This window comes from Pleuronectes platessa, chromosome 23 (genome assembly GCF_947347685.1).
Source record: "Pleuronectes platessa chromosome 23, fPlePla1.1, whole genome shotgun sequence".
Taxonomy (NCBI): Eukaryota; Metazoa; Chordata; class Actinopteri; order Pleuronectiformes; family Pleuronectidae; genus Pleuronectes; species Pleuronectes platessa.
In genome coordinates this window covers 14,951,259-14,971,039 of record NC_070648.1, presented here as the reverse complement: position 1 = coordinate 14,971,039, position 19,781 = coordinate 14,951,259, and the positions used below count along the sequence as shown (strand labels likewise).

At 44.9% G+C, this 19,781-nt stretch overlaps 1 protein-coding gene across 1 annotated transcript in view; it reads left to right on the top strand.

Moving 5' to 3' along the window:
• The first annotated feature begins 17,685 nt into the window (after positions 1-17,685).
• Positions 17,686-19,781, top strand: part of adam19a (ADAM metallopeptidase domain 19a) — a 195,901-nt gene continuing 193,805 nt past the window's right edge. The window contains exon 1 of the mRNA XM_053416049.1: positions 17,686-17,904. Coding sequence (XP_053272024.1) covers positions 17,775-17,904 — 130 coding nt within the window. The 5' untranslated portion in view covers positions 17,686-17,774. The remainder of the gene's footprint in view (positions 17,905-19,781) is intronic.

The window sequence follows — 19,781 nt, the reverse complement described above, 5'->3', positions numbered from 1 at the left end:
GCCGCTCGCGCGCTCGGGCCGCTCGGGCCGCTCGGCTCGCGGACTCGGGCCGGTCGCGCACTCGGGCCGGCCTCGGTATAAACAGACTCGCATGATCCTTCTCATTAGAGATGTAATCTAGCCTCAAATATTACTATTATATAACATGAATAACATTCACGATCACTGAAGGACACTACGCAGGGACTGTGATTTAAACACCAAGCTGCGCCCGTGGTGCCATGGCAACCATCATAGCAACGATAAAAACATGCGTGATAACTATTAAAATATTTATCATAAGCACGAACTGGCTGAAGACTGTGGAAGCAAAGACCACATTTCTCGCTAGAAATGGTGTCAGAATGTATTTTTATGCCCAAACTAAGTTACAAAATTATATTTTTATCTGAAAAAACAAGGAATCTCCGCCATGTTTTCCTCTCCGCAGACGGGAGCTTGAGAGTCACGTGACGTGAGAACACGCCAATGCAAAACAATGGGAGGACTAAATGTTACCATCTCACAATCTGAGAGGCCAGATTGTGAGATGGTAACGTCGGTCCAAGTGGACCAACGTTGCCATTGAACATTTTCTGATGAGACTGGGTTGGTATATTGGTCTACTACTGTCGTTCATTAAAGGAACAATCCAACATTTCAGGAAATGTAACTTTTTGCTGTGTTTCTGAGAGTGAAACATGCAAATATTAGAATGAATACTACATAATATATTACTAACCCAAAAATTTAAATTCACTCATTCTTTTTTAGCCTAAATCTCAACTGTAAGCCTAAATCTCAACTGTATGGCCACATTGTTTGTTAAATAGGATGTTGTCTGCCATTGGTCGAGCATGTGTTCTTCTCCTTCTGTCGTACAAAATAAAAAATTTCTTGACGTAAGAACCGAGACAGTATCAAAAAAGTAAAACCAAGGTTTTACTGAAACGCACCCCGTTGTTGGTGAGGATATGGACAACTTGATAACGAAAGGGTTCGACAGATAACTGCTGTGGAAAGTTAAAATACAAACAAAATAAAATAACTGGAACGGTGGCGTTTACCAGCTCGTCTGAATTTGAGCATGTGGGAGGCGGGAGTCAGTGACATCACAGGTTTCTTCCGGGTCCGAGCTAAAGATTATAGAACCCGAACAGTGTCAGTGTCCAGTGTACGGCAGGGAGAACAGATGTATTGGTTAAATCTAGAACAGAATTTAAAATTCTTCTCCTCACCTTCAAGCCCTTAATAATATTGCGCCATTTTACCTTAAAGAGCTGTAAGTACCTTATCAACCCACTAGAGCACTCCGCTCCCAGAATTCAGGCTTACTCGTCGTCCGTAAAGTCTCTAAAAGTAGAGTAGGATTGATTGATGATCAACATCATCACTGACGCTGCTCTAACAGAGCGCTGGTTGACTGCTTACATTTGATTCATATTGAAAGTATCCAAATCACATCATCACTGCACTTCCTTGGGCTCCTAAAGGGATAGTTCGCCGCAAAATGAAAATTCACTCATTATCTACTCACCACTGTGACGATGGAGGGGTGGGTGAAGTGTTCGAGTCCACAAACAATTCTGGAGTCTCAGGGGTAAACAGTGTTGCAGCCAAATCCAAAACAATTCAAGTAAACAAACAGGAAATGCCTCCATTCTGCTCCTGCGTCATCATCCAAGTGCCCATAAGGTGTTTACCCAGGAACTCCAAAAGCACTTTGTGGACTCGAACAGTTCACCCCACGCCTCCATCGGCATAGTGGTGAGTAGATAATGAGGTGTGAACTATCCCTATCCCTTTAGCAACACACAAGCCAAGTGGGATGAACGGTTCTCGAGATACGTGAGCCACAGACGGAGACTTCTGGATTTACTGGACAGATACAGGACAGAAAATGACTCTTGGAAAGTTCAGTTGAAGTCGTCTCTTCCTGATAACTTTTGTTCACCTTATTTGGGTTTTGTTTGAAACCCATCTGATAAAACCTGAACCTATCTTCTTGCTCATATTTCTTTGGAGCAAACACTTCACATTTTCAGAGGCAGACCGATATTTATCCTGCACTGCACACAAGGTCAGAATACACTCAAATTATACAGGAGCAGCAGGATACCAGGGCGGCAGGCTCAGCAGCTTCATTTTCAGTAAACTGTATGTGGCTGAAAGTGGTCATGAAAGGGTTGTTTAGCTTCACAGTTTGATTTTCATGATGCATGAACAAAGGACAGTGAAAAAAAAATCATCACACTAACCTTGCAGCTCGGCCGTGCTGAATATTGATCAGTGTTTTACAAAAGTATACTTGAACCGATGCTCTAATCATTTAGCGCAGGCGCCTCTATGTTCCACCGGCCCCGAGGTCCTCATTTGTTCAATGTGCGGTGGTCTGTTCATTATTTCTCCTTTTTTTTTAAGAAACAGAAAATGATTCCAGTAACATTATGAAGCCTATATATGATTGATCTTTCACAGGGAGATGAGGAGGGGCAGGAGGAGCTTTCCAGGTTATCACTAAGGACGTGTGATGAAGGAGGCAGTGTGTCCTCCTCGTGTTACCGACTTCACCTGGCTCTGTGTTGTACTGAAGACTCATGGGAATAAAAAGAACCCCAACCTCCTGCAGTTGTGTATGTACTTTGCAAATTCATAGCAAGGCTGCTGTGACTGAAGTGTTTTTCATCAGCAGTGATTTTTTTATGACTATTTAATAAAAAAAATTCTGGCCCTAATAGTTTGAAGGCTGTATTTCCACATGGGCGAAGAAAAAAAAAAGACTCCACTCACAGTCGTCATTATTCAGTTCTTACTAACCATGAACCACACTTTCATTTTAAGAAGGAGGCCATTTGTTGTTCAGATAGAAAAGTTGTTACTGTGGTTTATTGGCAAACAGGTTAGATAGAAAAAGGTGCATAGAGAAGTCTCCTAAAACGTATTTTCTATAAGACTAACCTGTTGCAGCAAATAGGGTCTGCCAGAAACATAAGCTCAGCTGGATTATGTTCATACGCTGAATCATGAAGAAAATGTATTCACTGCAGAGTCGCTAAACGCTGGATTGGAAGGCTGGTGGGTGTAAAAAGTGCAAGTTTCCCCGCTCCTTTCAGAAACACTGTTGCGTAGGCTAGAGAAAGACATGGTTTAGATAAAGGTAAATGATCACACTGTGACTGAGGTCTCTGTGAACCTTTTCTGTATCAAACTATACCAGAATCGTCCCTTCTCTATCTGAATCAATCATCTCCAAACCCTTGGTCATCTCTTTTATTTTTCTTCCTTCAGATTTCTCACTGTTGACCTTGAGTTTGAATCTGAAAGCACACCGAGGCCAATCTACTTAACGACCATCCTCCAATCGGGCTGTTTGTAATAGCCGTTTCCCACCTCTCTTACTCTAAATTGTTCCAGTGGGTTTATTTAACTTTTACATCCACAAGGTTACAGTTACTGTTTGTTGGGTTATTTTCAGACTATCTTTGTATTTAGTCTCAGATTTGATGAAGCTCTGACTCCAGTGAGTTCCTGGTCCATGACCTCTGTCATAGTCGTTAGCTGGTTGCTACCTAGTTGTAGGGTTGAGGTTGGCTGTCCTTCTTTTAATCAATTATCCAGTGTAAATTCTGGTTTATTCATTGGATATTGGTAAGGAAGGAATAAAATGTTGGTGTGGATCCAGCTGCTATATAAATACAGACCATTTAGTTAACTGATCTCTGTGATTGATGCAGTTTGGGCTTTGGCGGAGGTATGCGCCCTGCTAAATGCCATCTAGTGTCAAGACTGTGGGACTGAGGCTGGCATCTTTTTGGGGTTCTTTCATCTTTGCTCTGTTCAAGGATATTAGTCAGGGCATAATCTGTATTTCTCCCTAACAAGGGAGTTCTGAAGTTTCTTCCTCCTGGGAGATCTACACAGAATATTTCTACTATTGGTATTTGGCTCCACCCTGGCTTTTTTAATTTGGATCTCTTGCCATGTGGTTAATCTTGCTTTCATGTTTTTCTTTCCTCTTTCCTCCAGGATCTCCTGAAGAGCTGATGATCTAGATGACTGGGTTGAGTGCATTTCTCGTGGAAACTAATCATGAACGGTGATTGACAAGGTGAAGAAGCTTTGATAGAGAGAGAGAACTTTTTCAAGGAACTTGCTCTGGTGCTTTGTCTGCACCGCAGCAGATTGGGACTGTATTGAGGGCAGCACAGAAGCAGTGGGGTTTGAGCTCTGCTTCTTCATTTCTTGGCTTTCCAGGTTAGCTCTCTCTCAATGGTTTAATATTATTACTTCCTGCGGTTGATTTTACAGCAATGTAGTAGATAGGGCTCTGATAGAAGTTTCATTGTATACTCTTATAGGCTAATCTTAAAGCTGTTAAATAATATACCATCAAGGCTTTCCTCTTGGATCATTCATTAGGGATGCCTGTTTGCCAAGTATAGAATGGTTTGTATTTTGGCAAGAGTCACCTGCAGTGTGTGTATGGAGGACCGCCTCTCCCTCCTCTGTGTATGAGGTACTGATTGGTGTGGCACGTCTGAGTGTGTGTTTGTGATTGGGTTAGCAGGTCTGGGTATTGGCATGACTCGTGACTGCTCCTCTGCAGGTTCCTGGGGCACCTGCAGCCGATTCCCAAGAATCGTCTACCAAAGCATAAGAATCCTGGTCATCCCTCCACTCATCGCCAGATGAGATGTCTAATACTAGATATTATCGCTCAGTAGTTGGCTCTGATACAGTTTTTTGCTCTGTGCTTTACCTGCGACTCACAACCTGTCCAAGTGACTAATTGTTCCGCCGCTTAGTTTGCCTGCCTTTCGACCCCTTCTGTATCCTGCCTGCCCATCTGTCCTGCTGGAATCGTGTCTGAAGTATTTGAATTCACTGAGTAGGCTAGTAGAGTTGTGCAATTGGAACCAGTTCCTGTTATTTCCACAACAAAACTTCTCTTAAGCTTGTTATTACCGGGTCATGGGGCTCTGACCCGTGCGTGGTCAAATGTATTCCTCACATACAGAGGGGTTGAAACATCTCTCACAGTGGACTCTATTCCCCTGGTACGGTTGTGGAAGAGGATTACATGCTATTACTGGGTTTCCTGGGTATTTAACTACATAACTATTCCCTCTTGGGGGTTTTATTCAAAGTTATGGTAAATGATAAATGATAAGTCTTTCAATAGAGCTGTCTTTATAACATGGATGAGTTTTGCCATTCACACACACATTTACATGGTGCATCCATGTGCAGCACTTTCTCTTTATACACACACACACAAGGCCATCCGCCGTCAAGGGCAATTTTGGGGATCAGCATTTTGCCCAAAGTCACCCTAACATGTACAATGGGGGAGACAGGGATTTGTTTAGAAAATTGGTGCCACGACATATCATGACTGGCTCTGCTCTGCCTCAATATGCCTGTTGGATGAATTCACACAGTATATCAATGTAGAACGTAAAAAAACTTTAAATCTATGCTAAAAAATCTGTCTAAAGTTTCCTGCAAAATCCTGAAAAGTCAAAGCATGTTCTTGGTTGAATGAGACATACATTCATTCTTCGTCCAGGTAGAAAACCCAAATAAAACGATCACATGTGCTTCAAATATGTTCTGGCACAGAGCTCTCACACATGCTGTTATCTGTAGAATGAGGCTTCGCTGTGGATCCCATGATACCTGGCAGCACATGTTCCTCTCAAACACAATAATTTTACAACAAGTCAGACTCAGAACAAGGACACTTCTCTCCGAGCTTTTTAGTCCTAGGATTAAAGCAGTTATCCACAGACCTTCATTGCCATGGTTACAATATTTAACATCCAGTGTGACCATTTGTTTTGGTCACATTAAGCACCAGGGCCACCGCTCCCAACATGCATATCACATGCTGTGCGCAGGTCACCAAGTGACGGAGGGGGCCCCCACAAAATTAAGATCATCATCATGATAACCATTCATGATGATGAATTGGTGTATGATTGAGAAGCCTCAGAGAAAATCATCCCGAGACCGGAAGATACACAGCTTCATATCAATTCCAGGCGTTAAGTTGAGTACATTGCCTGACTTTAATCAATACAGTAAATAAACCAGAAACCTTGCTTGGCAGCACGCTGAAATTTACAACAAGAAACTAATGGTTTGAAGAAAAGTCTGTATCCGAAGGCAGGGGCATTCATGCAAGGTTTCAACACTTAGTTTCAATCATGCAAAACCTTTTTTTTTATTATTCTTACTTTAAATCCTTTTTAAATTTTCATTTGTAATGATATTTTTCCTATGGAGGCAAGATTTATAACCTATACCACAGCCAACCACCAGAGGCGTTAGAGGCCCTTTGGCTTCACTTTTGTGGAGCAGTCATGTCTATCAGCTGACCTTTTGTCATTATTACTGTGGCTATCAGACGTTTTCCAAAAACATATCCTAACAATACAATTTAAAATGTTTCCGCACTGTGTGTCATTGTCAGTTGATGGTAAACATTTTCAAAAATGACCTTAGGAGCAATTCTTTTATAATAGACATTCTTCCTCTATGCTATATGTTTGATTCGTGTACCATCAGCCTGAAGGAGTGCAGACGGGAGAAGGCGTCTGTCAAGGGGAGCAAGATCGGGGAGAAAGAATTTACAGGGACGACAGGCACCTCAAACCCATGAAATGCAATGTTTTATTGTGTTTGGTGTCGTAAACAGCTGAGATGGGGCTTTGTTGCGGCTGGTGGGCGGGGGCCAGGGGAGGGTCTGCAGCTCTGCATCTATACATATAAGGCTGGTGTCCCCTAAAGGCCAGGTGACTCTTATCTTCTCCCCTCTCTGATGTCGACAGTGCTTTTCTCTCCCAGAGCACTGTGAACGCAACAGTGGATTTATAGAGACGTGCCTGGGTCTTTTAGCTTTTGACCTTTTTATTGTGACAAGTGGTGGTGACAGTATCCCCCCCCCCCACCCCACCCAAACAGAGCTGAGCAACAACAAAAAAACAGGCCATTAGTGCCACGGTTCAGTGACCGAGCCTAACGTCGACTCTCCCACTGGCAGGATAAAGAGTCACTGAAATGGTCGAACGGAGGAGGAGAAATTTTCCAGATGAGGTGAAATAAATCCATCTTATCCAGCACCCCCCCCCCCCCCTCCTTCCAGCTAAGTCTAAATCCTCGCCATAATTCCAATGTCAAAGAGATTGAGCATGAAACCGTGGCAGGGGAAAGGATAGACGATTCCTGACGAGCCAACCCACACATTATGGAGGAACCCTCTCATGAAGACATGTCCTCTGGAGGACACGGACCGCTCTTCTGAACTATAGACTGAGCCGTGGGTGACATTTTGTCCCGAGTGACATGCGGCAGAGCAGAGGGCAGCTCAGACACTCCGCTGTAGCGAGAAGTGAAGCTGTAGAGATTGAGTTTGCACAGAGCTCAGATATGAAGAGGGAAGACTGGAGAATATACCACAAAGAGGAAGGAGAATAAAGTTAGAATTTCACTAAATGTTTGTATTCAGTATGCTAGAGGCATAAAGCTTGATGTTTGAATTAATACTGAATAGATGCTTTTACTCTAGTGGTAATGAATTTCGATGCTGTATGCAAATCTTTTCGACTATAGTGCACAACTAAAGGCAAGGCAGGGCAATGTTATTTATAAAGCACCTTTTCGTACACAAAGGTAGAGTCAAGGTGCTCTGCAGAGACATGAGAAAATAACACAGAGGCAAAATGAAACACAGTTTGTCAAGCAAAAATAAAACATTTAAAAGAGTAGAATAAGAGATGAAAATACGGTGGCCCTGAAAGCTCAACGAACGGCAACTTAAGAAAACACATGCAAGTTGACAAAACACCTGCAAAAAGAGAAAAGCGCTGCAAATACCGGAACGAGCTGCAAATAGAGAAACACGCAGCAAATACCGTAACGCGTTGCAAGAAGCCAAACGCGCAGCAAGAAGAGGCCACAACACAACGGAAGTGTTTCCAGGGGACAGCTAAAAGTGATGGACACTGCTGCCACAAAAACGTCCAATACACCATAGAAATTCGGTTCCACACAGGGTTTCGGCCACCCGCGGCTCTTCGGCCCCTCTGCAGTGGCTGTACAGTACAATGTTGTGCATATGTTTAGCGAACGCTGAACTTAACGAATCAGTTTTCATATTATTAACGTGAACGTAACGATGAACGTGAGTGAACGTCACGTACATTTTTTAAATCATCACCGTATCAGGCCATCATGAAATACCAGGAGCGGGCGAGTGTGTGTGTGTGTGTGTGTGTGTGTGTGTGTGTGTGTGTGTGTGTGTAGCGAGTGCTCCGGTCCCGGGCATAGACTGTATATAGGTCCCGGGTCCCGGGGCTCCGACCCCGCCCACTCGCTCTTTTGATAGTAAAGATTTCGTACCCCTGCACACTATGGACAATATATTGCCTCACAAACCGGGGCTTGCTTGTTAGCGCTGTTTATTCAGTTTAACAGAAGAAGACGACATGTCTCTAGATCGGATCATCTTCCGTGATCTCACTGTGGCTCTCTCCGAGTGAGTGGGCGGGGTCGGAGCGCCGGGGGACACACGTACACACACACACACACACACACACACACACACACACACACACACACACACTCGCCCGCTCCTGGTATTTCATGATGGCCTGATACGGTGATGATTTAAAAAATGTACGTGACGTTCACTCACGTTCATCGTTACGTTCACGTTAATAATATGAAAACTGATTCGTTAAGTTCAGCGTTCGCTAAACATATGCGCAACATTGTACTGTACAGCCACTGCAGAGGGGCCGAAGAGCCGCGGGTGGCCGAACCCTGTGTGGAACCGAATTTCTATGGTGTATTGGACGTTTTTGTGGCAGCAGTGTCCATCACTTTTAGCTGTCCCCTGGAAACACTTCCGTTGTGTTGTGGCCTCTTCTTGCTGCGCGTTTGGCTTCTTGCTGCGCGTTTGGCTTCTTGCTGCGCGTTTGGCTTCTTGCTGCGCGTTTGGCTTCTTGCTGCGCGTTTGGCTTTTTGCTGCGCGTTACGGTATTTGCTGCGCGTTTCTCTATTTGCAGCTTGTTCCGGTATTTGCAGCGCTTTTCTCTTTTTGCAGGTGTTTTGTCAACTTGCATGTGTTTTCTTAAGTTGCCGTTCGTTGAGCTTTCAGGGCCACCGTATGAAAAGATTGAAAGAGGTTAAATAAATAAAAAGGATCGATCTGTGTGAAAAGGAAAAAATAAGTTGAAAGGAAAAAAATGAAATCAATGGAACAATGTGAAAATATTAAATAAAAATGGAATAATAATTCAACAGCAGCAAGTCCTTGTAAATTGGCCTAGTTAAGGCACTTCAATAAAAACATGTTGAACCTGGTTATAAAAATTGCAATGGATGGATCATTCCTGAGATCATCCGGCAGCTGGTTCCAGTTCTGTGCTGCGAGCTGACTCATAGCTGCTTCTCACCACTAGAAGACTCCTCCTCAGTGATCACGTCTCTTAGGTATTTGAGCTCTGTCCAGAGATTTATAATTGAGCTGTAAAACGTCTGTGGCTTTCTGGCAGCCAGTGTAGAAATGTCAAAACACTAGACGTGGGCGGTCTTTTTTTAGATTTGGTTAAAACGCTAGAGCTGAATTTTGAACGAGTTGCAAGTGGCTGTTTGTCTTTTTAGGAAGTCTTGGTAACAGTCCATTGCAGCAGTCACTTGTACTGTAGGTAAAAGGATCAATCCGTTTTTCCAAGTCTAGTTTTGGTCACATGCTCCCAGCTGATAACATAAAAAACAATTCTTTGTGGCTGGATGAAACCAAAATTTTAACGAAACATTTACCATTGGATTCCAAGAAATCCAATTCCATAGTCGAAAATAATAAATAAACAGGTAAATAGCAAATACAAAAAAATAAATTACAGTTCAATGATAATCCTCTCCTGGAACCGTCACCTTATCGTGGTGGAGAGGTTTGCGTGTCCCTGTGAACCTGAGGGCTGTGTTGTCTGGAGCCTTGTGCTCCTGGTAGGGTCTCTCATGGCAGAGTGGTCTCAGGTGAGGGGCCAGACTAAGAATGGTTAAAAAAATCTTCAAAAAATCCTCAATGAATATCGACGGAAGAGGAGATGTGACCCGGCCCGGAGGAACCCCGGGGCCCCTGTCTGGAGCTAGGCCCAGACCGAGGGCTCGATGGCGAGCGCCTGGTGGCCGGGTTTGCCACGGAGCCCGGTCGGGCACAGCCCGAACAAACTACGTGGCACCCCCCCTCTCTTCATCTCATGGGCCCACCACCTGTGGGAAGACCCGTTGGGGTCGGGTGCGCAGCCACATGGGTGGCAGCGAAGGTCAGGGGTCTTGACGGACCAGACCCGGGCGGCAGAAGCTGGCTCTGGGGACGTGGAACGTCACCTCGCTGTGGGGAAAGGAACCGGAGCTTGTGAGGGAGGTGGAGCGCTATCAGTTAGATCTGGTGGGGCTTACCTCCACGCACAGTCTCGGCTCTGGTACCGTACTCCTGGATAAGGGTTGGACTCTATTCTTCTCCGGAGTTGCCAAGGGCGTGAGGCGCCGGGCGGGTGTTGGGATACTCATAAATCCCCGGCTGAGCGCCGCGGTGTTGGAGTTTACCCCGGTAGACGAGAGGGTCGCCTCCCTGCGCCTAAGGGTTGTAGGGGGGAAAACTCTGACTGTTGTTTGTGCGTATGCACCAAACAGCAGCTCAGAGTACTCGGCCTTCTTGGAGACCCTGAATGGAGTCCTGTATGGGGCTCCAGTAGGGGACTCCGTAGTTCTGCTGGGTGACTTCAACGCCCACGTGGGCAATGATGGAGATACCTGGAGAGGCGTGGTGGGGAGATACGGCCTCCCTGATCTGAACCCGAGCGGTCGTTTGTTATTGGACTTCTGTGCTAGTCATGGATTATCCATAACAAACACCATGTTCGAACATAAGGGTGCTCATAAGTGTACCTGGTACCAGAGTACCCTAGGCCGAAGATCAATGATCGATTTTGTGATCGTGTCATCTGATCTGAGGCCGCATGTTTTGGACACTCGGGTAAAGAGAGGGGCGGAACTGTCAACCGACCACCATCTGGTTGTGAGTTGGATCAGGGAATGGGGGAAATTTCCGGATAGACCTGGTAAGCCCAAACGAGTAGTGCGGGTGAACTGGGAACGTCTGGAGGAGGCCCCCGTCCTAGGTATCTTCAACTCACACCTCCGGCGGAGTTTTTCTGGCATTCCTGTGGAGGTTGGGGACATTGAGCCGGAGTGGGCGGTGTTCAAAGCCTCCATTGCTGAAGCTGCGGCAGCTAGCTGTGGCCTCAGAGTCTTAGGCTCCTCAAGGGGCGGTAACCCTCGGACACCGTGGTGGACACCGGTGGTCAGGGAAGCCGTCCTATTGAAGAAGGAGGCCTTCCGGGATATGATATCCTGGAGGACTCCTGACTCGGTTGCAGGGTACCGACAGGCCCGAAGGGCTGCAGCTGCTGCCGTGTCGGAGGCTAAGCAGCGGGTGTGGGAGAAGTTCGGAGAGGCCATGGAGAAGGACTTTCGGTCGGCACCAAAGTGTTTCTGGAAGACTATCCGGCACCTCAGGAGGGGGAAACGGGGAACCATCCAAGCTGTGTACAGTAAGGATGGGACTCTGTTGACCTCAACTGAGGAGGTCGTCGGACGTTGGAAGGAACATTTTGAGGAACTCCTGAATCCGAATAACACGCCCTCTATGTTGGAGGCAGAGCTCGAGGTTGATGGTGTTTCGTCGTCAATTTCCCTGGTGGAGGTCACTGAGGTAGTCAAACATCTCCGCAGTGGCAAAGCCCCAGGGATTGATGAGATCCAGCCAGAAATGCTAAAGGCTCTGGGTGTTGAGGGGCTGTCATGGTTGACACGCCTATTCAACATCGCGTGGGAGTCGGGTACAGTGCCAAAGGAGTGGCAAACCGGGGTGGTGGTTCCCCTGTTCAAAAAGGGGGACCAGAGAGTGTGTGCCAATTACAGGGGTATCACACTTCTCAGCCTCCCTGGTAAAGTCTACTCCAAGGTGCTGGAAAGGAGGGTTCGGCCGATCGTCGAACCTCAGATTGAAGAGGAACAATGCGGTTTTCGCCCCGGACGTGGAACTACGGCCCAGCTCTTCACTCTCGCAAGGATCCTGGAGGGGGCCTGGGAGTATGCCCATCCGGTCTACATGTGTTTTGTGGATCTGGAGAAGGCGTATGACCGGGTCCCCCGGGAGAAACTGTGGGAGGTGCTGCGGGAGTATGGGGTAAGGGGGTCTATCCTCAGGGCCATCCAATCCCTGTACTCCCAAAGCGAGAGCTGTGTTCGCGTCCTCGGCAGCCAGTCAGTTTCGTTCTCAGTGGGAGCTGGTCTCCGCCAGGGCTGCGCCTTGTCACCAATCCTGTTTGTGATATACATGGACAGGATATCGAGGCGTAGTCGTGGTGGGGAGGGGTTGCAGTTCGGTGGTCTGAGGATCTCGTCACTGCTTTTTGCAGATGACGTGGTCCTCATTGGATCATCGGCCTGTGACCTTCAGCACTCACTGGATCGGCTGGCGGCCGAGTGTGAAGCGGCTGGGATGAGGATCAGCACCGCTAAATCTGAGGCCATGACTCTTAGCAGGAAACCGATGGATTGCTTACTCCGGGTAGGAAATGAGTCCTTAGCCCAAGTGAAGGAGTTCAAGTAACTCGGGGTCTTGTTCGCGAGTGAGGGTACTATGGAGCGTGAGATTGGCCGGAGAATCGGAGCAGCGGGGGCGGTATTGCGTTCGCTTTACCGCACCGTTGTAACGAAAAGAGAGCTGAACCGCAAGGCAAAGCTCTCGATCTACCGGTCGATCTTCGTTCCTATCCTCACCTATGGTCATGAGGGCTGGGTGATGACCGAAAGGACGAGATCGCGGGTACAAGCGGCCGAGATGAGTTTTCTCAGAAGGGTGGCTGGCGTCTCCCCTAGGGATAGGGTGAGAAGCTCAGCCATCCGTGAGGAACTCGGATTAGAGCCGCTGCTCCTTTAGTTAGGAAGGAGTCAGCTGAGGTGGTTCGGGCATCTGGTAAGGATGCCCACTGGGCGCCTTCCTTGGGAGGTGTTTCAGGCACGTCCAGTGGGGAGGAGACCTCGGGGAAGACCCAGGACTAGGTGGAGAGATTATATCTCAACACTGGCCTGGGAACGCCTCGGGATCCCCCCGTCAGAGCTGGTCAATGTGGCCCGGGAAAGGGAAGTCTGGGGCCCCCTGCTTGAGCTGCTCCCCCCGCGACCCGACCCCGGATAAGCGGACGAAAATGAGATGAGATGATGATGAGTTCAATGATAATTATCACGGGAAATAAGATTCTTCAAAAATGTCATAATTGGCCTTATTTGGGCAGTTCACACACAGGTATACACTACCTCATAGTTGTATGATTATTATCACAGGCATCATTGTCTATCCCACCCCAAAAAACATACACCACCTCATCGCAGACACACACACCCCACACACACACACACACGCAATTTTTGTATTCGATTTAGATTTAAATGCCAGGAATAAAGGAATCACTAAATCAGTAAAACCAGTGTGCAATGTTTCCCCTTCATGAATATTCCTATCTTCTTACACAGAAGCAATAAGTAAATGAATGTAATTAAAGAAGAAACCATGGTTTCTGTTTATAATAGCCGGTTTATATTTCAATGTTGTCCCAAATTGATGTATGTTTGGTAAGTTTTGTGGTGCGAAAAAACATCATGACTGCACAACTTTATATATTGTTTCACAAGTTATTATCCTCTTCATGCTATAAAGTAGTTCACAAAATATATTATCCTCTTATAATGTATGCATATGAGTCATATACGCACAAAGTCTTTGTTTGCACCAAAATGAAAATACATGTTTCAGACACCAGGGATTATAAATAACTATTTGCGAATACAATACATATCTGTACACTTTGCGTGGAGCTGTAACTGTTCCAATAAAGTTCCCCCCATCCGGTAATCGAAATATTCAATGGGATCTTTGTGTGTGAGTAAATGGCGACCGAAGTGAAAAATGGAAATGCAAGTGGTACCCTGCGATGCATTATTCATTCTGTCTTATTTTCCTAACTTTATGCAAATTGATGAGAAATAATTCATACACATTACAACAGAGTGGGGCAGCGCTGTGTTTCTGACATCCTGCCACCCTGCACTTACATTGTACTACACCCACACCTCCTTTTTTTTGTCTTTTTTTCTTTTCCCAAACAGCACGAGATTTAAAGACTTTTTAAAGGTCTTCAGCAATTAAAACAGACCTCCAGCTGCTTTTGTGAACTAAGTGAGATGGAGAGCTTCATGTGGTAGTTTGGCTGAGGTTGCCAGGTTTTTAGAAGATAATGTTAAGGCTGAACATAATTTATATTCTGAGTTTACACATACACCTCGAGTGACTTCCCCTCTGCCAAGTGCCACTATTCTAATGTGGGTTGCCAGATACCATCTCCAAGAGCAGATGCTGCTTTTGGTCTCTGTACATTCACGCAGGTTTGGAAAAAAGCTGGCGATGGTTGGTTTGTATTGTGTTTGTGATCAGAGAGATTATGTCCACAACTATAACCTTTGGTTCCTGTACAGAAAACAATAACCTGACCGGAGCTCTGACAGGTCCCACTCACTGAAGCTAAATTACCCTTGGTCCTCTGCTTCCTGAACCAAAAATATAATTCTTGACATTATAAAAGTTTCCATGGATATCAGAGATAACCGCTGGTTTTGAATGGCCTCCAAGTCTTTTTGAATGGATCTACAGTTCAGCTTTACTCTTGAACTTTCTTGGCCCGACTCCTCTGATGATGTCTCACTTCCACACTTCTCACATGGAGATTGTACCCGCTGTCGTATATTCGTTAGAGTAAAACATGTGGATATATGCTTCCAAAAACAAAGACATTCTCAGAGAGTCCACCAGATGTGTGTCTTATTTACTTTACCCTTTGGGGGACGACCTTTGACCTAGGGAACCATCTCTTACCAGTTAACAGATGGGCTCAGAAGGAATGTTCTTGACCAGTGTGCCTTCATGTTCGGACACAAAGATGTGCCATTATTCAGTCAGAAATCCCATGTGGGATGCATTATACCTGAAGTCATGGGTGGAACCAAACTCCCTATATATGTGTGCTTTCATCCCCTGCAAGTCAGATTTCACCATTTGGCTGTGTGATGTCTCCGAGTCTCTAGAGCTCGTCCTGACCTGTGATTTCTTGTAATAAACTTTGTTACACTGAAACTACTTGGTCCTCGGCGTCCTTCCTTCATCATCAACAACTTCAACAACCTGCTGTGTTTACTACACCGCTCTCCACAATTAAGCTGTTTTCAGACATGAACTCCAGAGGATGGCTGCAGAATTTGGTCCAGACTTTCTCCGGAGTTGGCCTTTCACACATACACAAAGCAGAAAGAGATTCTCCACTGTAGAAATCACTCTTGTTTTATTTTGTTTTTTTACAGCACATGGACACTGGCCAGAGCCTTCATCACCAAACCATTGACCTGAGATTTAGTCCTTTCAGTTTTGCATCTGTCCCATGTTAGAAACGACATCAACACGCTCACTTGTGAATCAATATGGACTTCATACTATAGGTGGCTGTCCGGAGAAAATCTGGAGAAAGCCACGAGGATCTCACTGGGACAGTTGCATTCACACATTCAGCCCCTCTGGAGTATGTCTTGAGGTTCTCCAGAGTTCAGTGTGTGTCTGACAACAGCTTTAAGTAGAACAGACGTTCAGGGTGAGGAGTGGGAATTAAAAAGGCAGCATTATTCTTACTACAACTACATTATAGTGCAGCTTGTACAACTCCATACCTGAAACAGAGATAGATACGAGATACGACTCTACTGATTGTACAATACGATATAAAGCAAATATTTTAAAATAGCAATATATTTCCATTCAATTGATTCTTTCCCCTTTCAGATTCTTTCCCCTTTCAATTTACAGTTTATTTTTACTTTGATTCATCATGTAATTGTTTAATTGATTATTTCTGACAAATTTGATGCATGAAATGCAGCTCTCAGAAAAGTCTTTCTGCATCCTGACAGTTCATTTTAAGAGTTTACGAGGAGACGTTGAAGCAACAAGAGCCAAATCCAGCCCGCTCCTTATCGAGCGCAGAGCGGCGTCAAGTTAATGGCAATCACAAAACGACCGGATGAAAGATTATTTGAATTTCAAAATAAAAGCCCCAATTGAGAACATATGTCGAAAGGTGTGCACATTTAATAATATAATAAGATGTAAGTAATTAATAAATCTTTTTGATATTGCATTTGCTGGTATTTCATTGTCCAGTGTAGTTTATTTGGCTGTGGAGCTGCAGCCGGTTTGCAACTGCATGTTACCAGGCTGAAGAATGAATAAAACAAGCCTGTTTGTTCCCCGTGTTCTCTCTCTCCAGGTTTTTCCGGATTTCCTGAAATATTTGGATGCTTCAAACTAAGAAGCTGTGATATTTGAGTCTGCTATCGAACAGCTTTACATTCATAAACTGTATATCTTGAAACCAAACCCATACCAACAAAACAAAGTACACTGCTGATTCTGGCAATTTCTTTGGCCATAATGCAAAATAGAATTATGAGACAGATAAGTCACCTACAATATTTTCATTTTGAAAAAAATAGTTTTGACCCATGTTTTTCAATGTGTCGTGTTAGTAGAGCAATCTGTGGGTGGTGTCGACCACCCTTCCGCAGGTTTGCCTGCAGAGAACTGTGTCAGCCAAACAAAGCTGACCTTAATGTGGAAGCATCTAAAAAAAATTGATAATTTATTCAGTTTTAAATGAAAATTCTAAATTAAGATGTAACATAACATGATGAACGTACACACGTAAACATAGGACTGAAGTTGCTTTATGCCTTTTGACTGAGCTGCTCCTCTGGATAAAAAAAACTTTTTAAAAAAAGGTGTGTTGATATCAGCAGCCTAATTGTTGCTATGATTTGAGTAAATTAAATCACGATATGAAATATGAAAACGAAATGATGCGAAGCGAAGCCCTTTGCCTCTTATAATGTGACAATGTCCAAAGCGATTTTTACATTGAGACTTGGTGTCCGAAATTGCTATAAAGACATTTTTACATGTTTTAAGAAGAGTTTATTTTCGAAGTTTTAATATTGTGGTTTGAAATTGGATAAATTATGTCAAATCTTATCACTGCTTCAAGTAGCTATCAGGAAATATAGCCTATTTGCAACAATGTGGTTATTACGATAGTATGACATGAGATAAGATTACAGAAGAAAGGATAAGACCTTATTAGTCCTTGAGGGAATTATTGTGCCAGCTTGCTCCAAGATTACAGTATGACAATATTTGTTACACAGTACACAGAGAATGGTCTGTATTTATATATTATAATATAATATAATAAACCAGTTAGTTTACAATAAATTGTGCGAGATGTTAAACTACTACTAGACAAAAGTGTCAGTCAGTAGTATTGATAATACCAGTGGAGGGGCGAGGGGGGGGTGCCTTTTTTCAGGTCGGAGCAACGTCCCCTCAAAATGGCTATGCACGTCCCTGCTTTATATAATCCATATAACATCCCCTGTGTTCAGCTCCACGCGTTACTCTATGGTCGCGATGCGCTCGTCGTACTTTTATTGTGACGGAGCGGGCAGGAAGCGGCGCGTGTGAGTCGCGGCTGGTTCGAGGGCCGGCGGAGCGAGAGAGGGAGGCAGAGTAGAAGAACGGCGAGGAACGGGAGGACGAGTCGGCGGAACCGAGGGTCACAGGGATGTACAGTAAACACCGGCAGAAAAATGGCCAGACGTCACCGGCGACATGTGCACGTTTGCTGCTCTTTCTTTCCGTCCTGCTGCTGAGCGGAGCTCCGGGAAGAGCAGGCGGACACACCGGGGACGAAGGTAAAGAGGCAGCGGGGCGAGCATTGTCCAACTTCTCCCAACATCTACCAGTTGCTACTGACACGCCGAGTTCCCACTATGTCACTGGTCGTGTTTGTGTGTGTGTGTGCGCAGAGTCAGAAATGCTCCGTTGTGATGCTGCTCAAACTTTTCTCACGCTAGATCCCTGGTTTTATCAGGACGAACCAAATCCTGTGCAGAATAATGGCAATTTAATCCTGCGTTGCTTTTAAATCGAACACGTCCCGCAGTGGCTTACTCGATCTACCCCGTGTTTATTCTCCGGTGTCCCCGAAGCTTTAAAACACAACCTCCGCGTGTCACTGGGACACATCTGTACTTGTTAGACTTCAACATCTGCCTCCTGACATCGGAGGGAGGTTTGGAATGTGAGCGAGGGGGGGAAATAAGGTGAAACGCCGCTGAAAGTTGACTCCGCTGAGTTGTGCTTTTCTCGCCGAAATTCCCAGAGGATGTCAGTTTTTCAAAGAACACACAGTTATAAGTTTCCCCGCGTGTTTTTATGGAGCTGTGCGCAGAGATGCGTTGAATTGTGACGGCTTTTGGGCGAGCGTGTCCTGATCACAGGCACGGGTGAAGCGGGCTGGCTCTCTGACAACAACAATACAGTTAAAATGGATTTCTTTCTTTCTTCAGTCTCCCATAACTAAAGATCGTCCGTTTATCATGTACTTAGGCACGAAGACTAGCTGCATGTAGTATTCATGTTACAAATGATTCCCCCCCCCTATCAAACCAAAAGAAAGAAAGAGCCCAGTTCTCTTTGTGCCTTGTCCATAAAAGGCAGAGTTCAGAGTGTAGCATGGGTACAGTAGAGCATCACAGATTTCAGCCAGTTATACCACAGAGGGTGTGTTTTTGCAGACTTTTCATTTGTTGCACCCACCACAAGGCATAATTCCCCATTGGACTCATCTGTTCACTTTTTTGAGAGACCGTCCCAGCTTAGAGGTCCTGACGGAGAGTCTGTATTTGAAACGAGCTTAAATAAACCTCTTCATTGAATGTGTTCAGCACCGTCCCTCTGTCAGGCAGCCGGGGGAAGGCAGAGCTGTGAGACAGTGGCTGGTAAGAAGATGCATCAGTCTGTCCAGTCATGTGGGTCTGACTGAGCCTCCCCAGGGCAAAAGGAGACTCAGACAATAACCCCCATTCAAAAAAAACATGCTTCAACTTAATGCAGTTAACCGCTTCTCTCTCTCTCTCTCTGTGTGTGTGAGACTTGTATACAAACCAATCACAAGGTTGAGTGCTCAGTGGAACATGTGTAGAGCAAACATCATTGCTTTGTTGAGTTTGTTGTGTTCAGTTCATTTTTGTGTCGGTAGCAGATTAGTTTGTACTTTGTCGACTTTCTGCATGTTTACTATGGAAAGTTCTCACCACTGCTCATCAATGGTTTGATCCCCATACGTCCATGTTGTTAGTTGAAGAACTCAACTTGAGTCAGTTTAGAAAAACCTCTGTTTGTATATAATGTGAGATAAAAAAAAATTAAAAGACTAACACAGTAGTCAGCATTTATGATGAAAGCAGTTCCCGTGGGCATGTTTGACAGGCTACTCTTTCTTGTCTCACTTAACTGGATGGTCAGAGGTTACATTGATGCTGCAGAGCTAGTAGACCTTCAGTAATTTCCTTAACAACAACTGGGCAACAACTAAGTGTATACTGGCCCCTGAAACCAATGAAGCATCTTAAACTTTTCTTTAAATGTTTTTCTTTTTGATCCAGTCAAAAATAAAAGAATTGACAGTTCTGATTATCAGTGAATATAATAAAGTGCATTGGATAGAGCATGTACAAAAACAAGAGATTAAGTGAGTAAAGGGAGGAAACAGTAAAGAAACACATTC